Source organism: Anastrepha ludens, chromosome 5 (genome assembly GCF_028408465.1).
Source record: "Anastrepha ludens isolate Willacy chromosome 5, idAnaLude1.1, whole genome shotgun sequence".
NCBI lineage: Eukaryota > Metazoa > Arthropoda > Insecta > Diptera > Tephritidae > Anastrepha > Anastrepha ludens.
The window spans coordinates 37,008,959-37,020,118 of NC_071501.1; the positions used below are offsets into that span (position 1 = coordinate 37,008,959).

The 11,160-nt window shown below is 37.3% G+C and overlaps 3 protein-coding genes and 1 long non-coding RNA gene across 4 annotated transcripts; 2 read left to right on the forward strand and 2 right to left on the reverse strand.

The window, feature by feature from the left end:
• Positions 1-53: 53 nt before the first annotated feature.
• On the reverse strand, positions 54-2,040 carry LOC128863141 (putative nuclease HARBI1). The gene is made up of 6 exons (XM_054102113.1): positions 1,736-2,040; positions 1,394-1,663; positions 1,142-1,319; positions 933-1,071; positions 736-880; positions 54-655 (listed from the first exon to the last, which is right to left on the reverse strand). The coding sequence occupies exons 1-6, from the start codon at positions 1,948-1,950 to the stop codon at positions 427-429; spliced, it is 1,176 nt and encodes a 391-aa protein (XP_053958088.1). The 5' UTR covers positions 1,951-2,040; the 3' UTR covers positions 54-426.
• Positions 2,041-4,566: 2,526 nt separating this feature from the next.
• On the forward strand, positions 4,567-5,097 carry LOC128863143 (uncharacterized). Its single transcript, XR_008454576.1, has 3 exons — positions 4,567-4,751; positions 4,801-4,876; positions 4,940-5,097. It is a non-coding gene; the product is annotated as an uncharacterized LOC128863143 (long non-coding RNA).
• On the reverse strand, positions 4,816-6,300 carry LOC128863142 (GTP-binding protein 10 homolog). Its single transcript, XM_054102115.1, has 3 exons — positions 6,168-6,300; positions 5,581-6,103; positions 4,816-5,512 (listed from the first exon to the last, which is right to left on the reverse strand). The coding sequence occupies exons 1-3, from the start codon at positions 6,207-6,209 to the stop codon at positions 4,926-4,928; spliced, it is 1,152 nt and encodes a 383-aa protein (XP_053958090.1). The 5' UTR covers positions 6,210-6,300; the 3' UTR covers positions 4,816-4,925.
• A 144-nt stretch (positions 6,301-6,444) lies between these two features.
• Positions 6,445-8,960, forward strand: LOC128863140 (tRNA-dihydrouridine(47) synthase [NAD(P)(+)]-like). Its single transcript, XM_054102112.1, has 6 exons — positions 6,445-6,665; positions 6,722-6,878; positions 6,945-7,245; positions 7,313-8,070; positions 8,138-8,278; positions 8,348-8,960. The coding sequence occupies exons 1-6, from the start codon at positions 6,634-6,636 to the stop codon at positions 8,771-8,773; spliced, it is 1,815 nt and encodes a 604-aa protein (XP_053958087.1). The 5' UTR covers positions 6,445-6,633; the 3' UTR covers positions 8,774-8,960.
• Positions 8,961-11,160: the final 2,200 nt, after the last annotated feature.

Here is an 11,160-nt window from a genome sequence, read left to right on the forward strand (position 1 = left end):
ATACGAGTAAAGCATACCACATATCAGATTTGGCGATATTCAATTTCAGACCATTAAAATTTAAAAATGAAAATTTTATATAAAATTTATTATATAAATATTTTAATTAAAAAATTAATACAGCTTATTGATAAATGACTTCAAAACATTCGTTTTTAATATTTTACAACGTAACGATGTTTCTGTAGAACATAAAATAACTTTCTCAAAATTCCATTACAGGCATGACTAAAAATTGAAGTTAAAAATGCTTGTAAAGATAAAACATAAAAAAACGCACACGATAATAAATATAAAAAAGAGCAAATTGATAAAATTCATAAACATATACACATAACAAAAAATGCAGCACACATACATAAAAAAACTTTAGCTTTAGTTTCTTAAAAATTAAAATATTTTCATTTTTTAACCGTAGGGAAAACGTCAATTATCTCCAAAACAGCAAGCTTTCACGTATTCACGGTTTTTGTAGCCAGCAGACCATTTATCTTCAAAGATCGCATTCGGCAACGGTTTGCGCATTGGCACAATTGACATTCGACGTTCATCGATGTCACAATCTTTGGATAACAAATAGTTGTGCAGCGTGGCGCAGGCAGTGACGATATTTGCTGCCGCCTGATGATTGTAAGGTAGTATCGTTTTAAGGCAACTTTATGTTGAAGATGTGAATTAGATGGCGAAGAAATGCATACGAGTTTTTTCATGAAATTATAGAACAAATTCACCTACCGAAAACGCGATGTTAGCATTACGACAGCTGTATCTAATACACCAAGCATTCTTTCCAGCACTGCATTAAGACGTAGCTCAGATATAGAATTTGGACACCGGTACGGATTAATGACAATATCTTCTAAGTTATAGCCACGATCAGCTAGAAAAATTAATGTGAGCCACTTTTAACAACGCAAATAAAAATTGTTTACCTATTAGCCATGCTGGTTCTGTTTTAAAGAGATTCTTCACAATACCATGTATGTGACTACGTTTCCAAACGGAAATATCACTAGCACCTCCAGGTGCTCGAGGATTTACATCCAAGAAACGCATTGTATGATCACAGATCTAAATTATAGAATTAGATGAATGCAAAACATTTAATTATCCAGAGTAAACAAAAAATATTTCCAATTACCACTTGCACATTGATAGCCAAATTGCCGTGTCTGCACCTGAATGAACGGTTATGCGACGGATCTACTTTGGAAAGTCGGACATGAAAACAATCCAGTATTCCTACTACATTTGGTATACCGAACTGAGAGTTAAAACCAAGCTTAATACTCGAAGTGACATCATTATTTGAAGGGAAACTGAAAGAATAAATATGAAAGGGTTTACAATTTTTATATTTTGGAACTTTCAGCTCTTTTCAAACAATACTAACACAATATAGTCCGTAGCCATAAAATGTACAATTGTCTGACACACTTGAGGTACACAACGCTGAAGAATGCTTACTTGGCATAATCGAAAGGCTTCCAAATCGTTTAGTGCGCCAAAATGACCGTGCGCTAAGTACGTAAGTGTAGCAAGAACACGCAAATCAAGTGGTATGGTATTAGTGTCCGCTTCTGGTCGATAATAGGTGCGCAGACAAAGTACGAGTATTAAATCTTGAAATAAGAATTTATTCAACTGGAAAGCATGAACAAAGCTATGACAAATATTAAGCAAATTAGTAAACAAAAAACAAAAATGAAGATTTTTTTTCAATATTGGCACTAACTATTCATCCGATATTTCGAAAGGATTAGAAATACTACGTAGTTCCTTACGACGCACAAATCTGATTACTTCCTTGGCAAATATTTTTGGAGTAGCTGTTGTGAAATGACCATCTTCCCAAATAAGTCGCTTGTCCTGCAAGCATTCGGTTGACAGACCAGTAAAAAGGCACGTCGCTAAATCCAAATCCATTTTTTGCAATTGTTTTTCAAGCATCGTAATATACAAATTATGAATATTCAAAATGTTCTGATTGCAAATCCTTTTTGAATATATTTAATTAACGGCACTTTCTAGACAGCTTTGACAGAGGCTGCCAGAGGGTTTAGCACAGCACAAAATGCTAGGTGGGACAGGGATGTTACATTAAAAAATATTTTCTCCTGAGCAAGTCAGATATTTTTTTGAACCTGTTTGGTGGAAGTTTAGTTAATTACCCACAGTTTTTGCAGGGGTTGGCGATGGTGTGCCATCTAAACCACATCCTGGTAGAAACAGTATAGCTTGAAGTACGTTCACATATGCATTAATTACCAATAAATCCACAAAATTATTCTACCCGTTCATATATGGCAGATTACCTGGAAAATTGACAATTAGCTGTCAATACTGTTTTGAAATGAAAATGAATAATGAAATTATATTGGTGAAATATTTCGGTGTTTTTGGATTGTTTCATTATTAACGGTATAAAGAAAAGACAAGGAGAAGAAATAGCTAATTTAATTGCGCAATTGGCTGCTAATAATATAAAGTTGGAGGAAATCCCTAAACGGCGTTTACTGAGGTTTCACAAAGTTATGGTAGCAATACGCATTCGAAATTCGATATTACATTTTACAATAAGTCTTAAGAGGATACGCTTTTATGGACACACGTTTTTTCTGTTATATGAATGCAAAGTTAATAATACCTAACAAACATTTTATTAGAACTATGTCTACAAACCTGTTTTCTTTGCCAGCATCCATTTTATTTATTTTTTTTGACGGTTTTCCTTACACTCGTAAAAATAATGATCTATTATACAGAAAACACAGAGTTGTATGTCAAAAAGTATGGTTATTATCTAGTAGTAAGTAAATCATCTACTTATATGTGAACGTATTTTAGACATAAAGGAAACTTCAATCTCTCCCTTATACAAATCATTGCGTAGTCGTTCGAAAATTGGGTGAAAACGAGATTTGGGCAGAGCAAAAGTAAAGTTATATGGGTCAAAACCCCAAAGAACAAAAATTATCGGCATCTTAACTAATACAGTTTTAGACTACCTTTATACCTAATTCTTTGATAAAGAAGCGATAGCGAATAATTAAAACATTTACTTTTTTTTTTAAACGATATACGGAGAAATCAAAATATAGGCACAACAGCAAGACGGGAAAATGCCTAAATATTAAAATATTGCTTTAAAGCGATAAACAATCTCTGGAAATTTTCGCTATGTATTAATGTTTAACATCAACAATGTTAAAACAAACTGTGCTCAGAATCCTTCTCGTTCTAGGACTCTTATTAGGAGATCTTTCACAATATTTCCATTGCCTATTTTAAGTTTTGTTTGTCTGCATTTTCATTGTTTGCGTTTTGAATATTGATTTGATTTATTATACACCAATTTATGTCTAATTAGTATCCATATATAATAAAATAATTAAAAAAGTAAGCTTGTTTATAAAAAAAACTCCGGTTTCCTCTATATTTCATAGCGGCAATGATAAAATATATTGCGCTCTGGATTTTGCACTTTTCAGAGCTATTAGAAGACCTTTTACAATATTTCTATTGCCTACTTTGTATTGGTAATCAAGAATGATAGAATACGAGATTGCGCCTTCCGAATTCGCTTCTACGTCATCCCTGAAGAGTATACAAACAAAAGGAAAGGGAATAATTTGTTTGTAAAGAGGAAGAATGAAAACAAATCTGCTGTTTGTAAAATGTACAAAATTGTCGTGTGCTATCAAGAATGATAGAATAAAAAGGATTGCGCCTTCGCTGTGAGGTCAGACTCCGAGAATATACAAACAAAAGGCAGGAGAATTACTTGTTTATGTAGAAAAAGAGTTGGCGAAAGCAAGAAATTATACGCACACACGCACACTTTCTTGCCACGACGCCTTCCGCATAATAATTCAAACAAACTGCATTTGGAGGCTTAATATTAATTTATGCTTTCACAACTTAGCACGCGACACTTGTTTTCAATAGTTGGTTTGGTTTAAGTCTCACAAACCACAATATCGCCAAGTTATTGCCTGGATTTTCATAAACATGTAATTTCTCTTCCTTTTTCTTGTTTTATATTGGCAAGGGACCTGACGTCAGATGTGTCAAAACCATGAAAAATAAAGTAACTGTTTTGGAAGGCGCAACCATTAGTACTCAATTCGCCTTGAGTTTAAACCACATTTTAGTTTTCTTGCTTACTTTTTCGAATGCATTTTAAAAACAACAACACCTCAAAAACTACATGACCGGTAATAAAATTATATCTTTATTTTGGCAGAAAAATTCCTTCTACCTTTTTGCCAGTTTTCGAGAATATGCAGGTTTAATCAAAGATGTGACAAAAGTTGCATTGAACGATTTTTTCTCCCAATTAGCATTAAAAAGTTTATGCAATTCATGATTCAGTTACTAAAATATTGAAGCATGTTCAATTCCCGTTCACTTGAAATACCATACGCGACTCATTCCTCTTACACAAAAACGTTCATTGAACTCTCAAATTGTGTAAAATAGACCTTTGACTTCACTAACAACTTCATTTTAGCAAACAAATTTTATAACCGTTGCATATCACGCATAAAATTGAACCCCCCTAGCGAAACGGTGCGAATTCTTTACTTATACCCATGTTTTATACTGTTATAATAAAGTCCTTCCGATTGAGACTGGGAACTACTTTGTATTCAGATGTAATTGCATTTTCGGATGACCTTGCCGGTTTTAGTGGCCATTGCCCAAGGAACTTTTCCAAAAAGGAACATATTACCGGGTGGATTTTGAAGGTGGGTGAATGCGCCTCGAGATGCAAGTTATTGGTTCTAATATTTTAAGGTTACAAATAAGCTCTCCATTAGTTGTTTGACTATTTGTGTAACTTATTTCAACATTTTTTTCTTTACTCGAATATGTAAGTTTAAAAACGTCTATACTATAATACATGAACAATTACTGATCACTTAAGTTATTTTAGGTCCACGCTCGCCTACTTTTCTTTGCAATTGCATGCGTACTTCCAAAGCGTCAGGCACATACTTTTCTTCTGCTAGACTATCGAGCACATTTCGCAGCTCTGTTTTAACGGCATCAATACGTTTTATGTTTTGCGCTGAAATTGGTATGACACGTTCAAAATTAAAAAGCTTTGTTGGCCTTATTTCCTCCGGACAATTTTTTAAACTACTTTCCAGGTTCTTAATTGTTGGCTTTACACTTTTCAGCAACTCGGGTGCACCTTTCACATCCATTTTATTCAAAAGCAACACGCATGGTTTATCCAACAGTGACGCATCGTACAATTCCAATTCTTTATTTAGTGCATAAATATTTTCAATGCAGTTTCGTTTTGTATGTTGTGCGCTTAAGCGAAAGCCAAATATATCAACCATAATAAGTAGGAGACGTGTACGTTCGACATGCTTAAGGAATTTGTGACCCATACCAATATTGGCGTGTGCGCCCTCAATCAGGCCGGGTAAATCAGCTATAGTTAGGCGGCGTAAATCGGGATATTCCACAGTGCCTATTTGTGGTCGTATGGTAGTGACTGAAATGAAACGTAAGTATATAATAACTGAATTAAGCAAATTCATACCTTCTCAGAGTACAACTTACAGGGATACGAAGCTATTTTTGGGTTTGCATTTGATATCGCTTTAAGCAATGTGCTTTTACCAGCATTTGGAAAGCCAACAAGTCCTACGTCAGCAATTAGTTTCAAATCTAAGCGTACAGTACGATGGTCGCCAGGCGCACCCAAAAAATTATTACCCGTACATCCACCAGCACCACCACCTGCTGCTATACAAATGGCATCATCTTCATTTAAATCACCCAATAGCTGACCTTTTTCGTCGAACACTTGAACACCCAGCGGCACTTCAACGCGTTCGTCCAGGCCGCGTCGTCCAAGGATACGAACTTTACTGCTATCTTCGCCACTTGACGCAACTATGCGTTTCGTTTTGTACTTCTTCTCCACATTTCGTAAGCTCACATCTTCTTTCGCCACAAAATACACACAACCGCCTTGTCCACCAATGCCGCCATATTTCGGTATGCCATTACCCCCGTGGCCACCGCGCACTGTTAAACGCAGACCATCAATGAAGGCGTTACGTAGGTGTTCACGTACCGGCTGCAAGAGTTGAAAGTATTTGTTTCTGTTTAGTTATGCATTTACATATATGCACACCACTTACTTTCTTTTCAGCTTTAAGCAGAAATTTAAATAGTTGTACCATTCTACAATACTTTTTCTTTAATTTTTTATTAATAAAAAGCTGTTGAAATAAGAAGCACCAACCTTTTGGGAGGTTGCAAAACAAAAAACAGCTGTTGATGTGATAAGAGTGAGAGAAAATTTTGGTTGTGCTGCCATATGTTTTCAGTGTAAAATAAACATTGAGACAAATCTTTCAACTAAACAATGCAACTTGACTTTTTTATATTTCTTTTAATTTAATAAAAAAAAAAAAATACAATTTATAACCTTAAGGATAAAATTTAGATAAAAACAATAAGGAATATATGCTAAGAGTTTTCACCGAACAAATGTGGCATTACTTTTCTCTGCCGCTCTCAGCGCCAACACGTGCTTGCTTATTACTTCATTGCATTATTTGGTGACTTAGTGCAGTTTTTAGAATCGAACGAATTTATAAACAAATGGAACCTGGGATTTGTTATATCAAAGAAGAGTGAGTATTAGAAATATACGTGATATATGAGATTTTACAAAAACAGTTTTTTTAAGGTACCTGGTGCAGGAGGTAAAAGATAAGCCTCTTTCGGCTGACACCGCTGAGCAGGAAAATAAAAGAAAATCATCAGATGAAAGTGCATCTCAAAATGGAAGGTCGCAAAAATACCAAAAGACTAATAAAAAGGAAAGGAAACGTGGCCAGAATAAAGTAGGTACAATTAATATATTGAAGCAATTAATTAATACGAGTATATTGCAAATTATGCTGATTTAGAATCGACCAGTTTTCAAGCAAGATAGCTCGTTGTTATTGTGTCATTCGCTTATGAACGGTCCAGATTTGGATAAATGCAGACATGAAAATTGCCGGTATGTACACGATCTATCCGAGTACTTGGCATCCAAGCCCGAAGATTTGGGTTCAAAGTGTCCCATCTTTGATACTGTAGGCTTTTGTACGCGCGGGGTTACTTGCCGTTTCGCCAAAGCGCATCTGGATGCGGAAGGTCGAAATATTAAATCTCCAGAATATGACGAAAGTAAAGCGCGCACAAGCGTTAATGGCATTACATCAGGTATATCATCTCACCTTAACGTATACTCGTACTTTGATTTCGGTTTGTAATTTTACTTAATTTTTAGAACTACAGGTGCGTCTCAGAAAACGTGAGTATGATTTCACCCACAGCAAACAATTGGTAACTCAAGCTGATAAATTACGTGACGACAGGAAACAAAAATTAGATACGGGTAGTGAAACGCCGAGCGTGGACAAAGCTGTTGTCGAGCGTGAAACTCCTGTCGTGGAGGCTACTGCGACCGACACGTTAATTACGATAGAAAAACTAATAGGTGCGGCTGTGGATGATGCAGATACAGTTGATCGCGATGTTGCGCAGAAACCAGCAGTTAATTTTGCAGAGAAATTAATACTTTCTCCATTAACCACTGTTGGAAATTTGCCGTTTCGTCGCATCTGCAAAGAGTTTGGCGCTGATATCACTTGCGGCGAAATGGCTTGTGCAGTACCCATCGTTAAAGGACTCACACAAGAGTGGGCGCTTACGAAGCGGCACGTTAGCGAAGATGTATTTGGCGTGCAATTGTGTGGCAATAATCCGAAAATAATTGCTCAAGCAGCGCAATTGCTGCAAGAGACAACTTCTATCGATTACATCGACCTAAATATTGGTTGTCCCATTGAGCTGATATATCAGCATGGCGGTGGTAGTGCGCTCATGAGGCGCACAAATATCCTAGAGACAATTGTGCGCTCATGCTCGACTTTATCGCCAAAAATACCATTTACCGTTAAGATGCGCACCGGTGTGTATGCAGACAAAAGTGTGGCGCACGAGTTAGTGCCGTTAGTGGAGGAGTGGGGAGCAGCAGCTGTGACGGTTAGTATTCCAGTAATTAATTCAAACGAGTTAGATCGTTAAATTTATGTTACATCCCTAAATGCAGTTGCATGGACGCTCACGCGAGCAACGCTACATGAAGAGCGCAAACTGGCAGTACATAGAGGAGTGTGCAGCTAAAGCGAAGCGTATGCCAGTGATTGGCAATGGTGATATATTAAATTTCGAGGACTACAATGAGAAGAGAGTGAGTAGACATAACTTTAAAATCTACAAATATTTGTTGTTCTGTGATAAATGTGAATTTAATTTCTAGAAAACAGCACCACACGTCTCCTCCGTAATGATTGGGCGCGGCGCATTAATCAAGCCTTGGATATTCAAAGAAATCAAAGAACAAAAACCCTGGAATCCAAGTTCAACAGAACGTTTTGAAATCTTACGTAATTATGTGAATTATGGCTTGGAACATTGGGGTTCTGATACGAAGGGTGTAGAAAATACACGCCGTTTCTTACTGGAATGGCAATCATTCCTCTACCGTTATATACCCTATGAACTCTTACAATATCCACCACAACAAATAAATCAACGTCCACAAAAGTTCCGCGGACGTGATGAAATGGAGACTTTAATGAGTTCGCCCAATTCTGCCGATTGGGTACGTTTGAGTGAGATGCTGTTGGGGCCAGTGCCAGAAGGCTTTGAATTTGTACCAAAGCACAAGGCTAATGCCTATTAGTATTTAGCAAAACAGAATACAAGCACTGTATGTCTTAGCATAATCGTTAGACAAGCAATTTCTACACACAACTATGGATGTGCGAGGAATATATTAAGTTTGACATTTATGTAATATCTACATAAGTACACATGTATAAAAATATATTGAATATAGGTAACACGGTTTTTGAAATTAAAACATAGTACAGGTTCAAGGACTGTATAAAGGGAATTTGAATTAAGAATGAACCGGATCTGAATATACCTGATCAAAATGACATTCAGCAGCTGTTGCAAAATTAATAATGTAATATGAGTTTGTTGATGCAATACTGGTTGGCAGTGCTTTTTTTAATCGCACACATTGATATTTAAATACGTCTGCCAGGATCATTGGGACAGACACCTTTACTTGCTGCAACGAACTATCGATAGGTTTTAAACGACATTTAGCTACATATAAGAACCGTCTATATAGGCACGGTGCACTAGACAGGCTAGTTTATTAGGGCGGCAGACCTTGGTCGGGAAAACCCGAGTCATAACGGTAACGTAGAACCGGCTGCCATGGGAATGGAAATGAATGAATGAATGTGAATACACGGAAACCCTCTTTACCACCCGGCCAAAGGAGGTCAAACTACAGCTCAAGGTTTAAGTCAACGATACATCAATACCGACAGTAAACAATTCCAAAATGTTGGGAGTTACCTTCGATAGTTTGCTCCCCTTCTCTGCGCACGCATTCACAATTGCTACTAAAGTCCAAAACCGCAACAAGGTCCTCAAGTCGCTAGCCGGCTGCGCCTGTCTGGTCGCCTGGAATTAGTTATTCGCTGTGGAAAAAACCGCCGACATGCCAAAATACTGGTATTAGAACAGCCATGAGATGCTTCCTGATGTCCCATTATCGGGAGACCCTTACCACCTAAACTCCCGACACCTGAAGGCCGTAATCTGAGTCCAACCAACACCCACAGCCGATGAAGAGCTTCAGCTACACCGCGGGGCCCGCGTAACTTTAGCTCAATTGCGTTCTGGGTATTGTAGTAGGTTAAATTTCTACCTATCTGGAATTGACTCCAACATATCCAATATATGTTCAGCATGTGAAGGCACTCCGCGCGATACTAACCACTTTTTCCCATCAAACCTACTCATAATACAAGCATAAAGTACCATAGATACCTTCAATTTCATAAATTTTTTGTGAAACTAGTTGTACCCGGCGCGCGTTGCTACGCAGTACACAAATATTCAATTCATTAAAAACCATTTTATTGATTTTGTTTATTTCGAAAAAATTGTGACATTATAAAGTTTAGTTTCAATTCGATGTTCGTTGAAGTGCTGTGGGATACACAATATTTTTTGTTTTTCCATCTGGCGCGTAGACGAATAAATCAGAAGGCCACATAGAGCTGTCCATGTAAGAAGTATGGATACTCCATTCAATCCCCACACTTGTAGCGATTGTCCTTGTACTTTGTTAATAGTCATTGCGAAAGCGAGTCGCACTGGGAACTGTAAACGTTTGAATTCGAATGGCATATCTGTCGGGATCATTGGGATGCGTGGCAACAATACGTCTTCACCTTTGAATTTTCCGGTCAAAATTGTTCCCTCGATAACATTGTTCATCATTTTCTTGACTGGGAGTCTGGGTTCGTTGCAAAGTCGTGGTGGATTTATATTTCGAAGAAGAATGATGGGTACGCCAATTTTCAATGTAAGAACGTGCGGCGGCATGCCAGGTAAATCAAGCGAATTCAAATGGATAGTTGACAACCTCGTCTTGATTCTCCACAGTATCGATGGACTTATATGTTGTAGTTTCACTGGGTATTCAAAGCTGAATGGTGAAGTTGATGGTATTGACATCGATGCTTTTGGCTGCTAATATAGCACGCGTACTGAGCCACTGATGGTTTTTGTAGTTTTGTGCAATGTTTGGGAAAACTTTTTGCACCAATTCGTCGATGCTTTCTGTGATCTTACAGAAATTTGCTCGCAGGGTGATACATTGTGTATCCGATGCATCCCGTTGCAGTTGTACACGCATGTTAGTTTCCAGAGTCAATATTTGTAAATGACGACATAGAAGTGCTGATTTAAGGCATGTATTAAGCTCATCAGCCGGTGTTGAACGTGGCATAATGGGCAGTGTTTGTCGAATATCACCAGACAATAAAATGAGTGCACCACCGAAGATTCGTCTGTTTCCTCTCAAATCTCGCATTGTACGATCAAGCGCTTCCAATGCTTTCTTGTGAGACATTGTATATTCGTCCCATATGATAACTTGACACGTTTGGAGTACTTTTCCCATTCCAGAGTTTTTGCTGATGTTTCATGTTGGTACCTCAGGGTTTTGCAAATTCAACGGCACTTTCAATGCTGAATGCG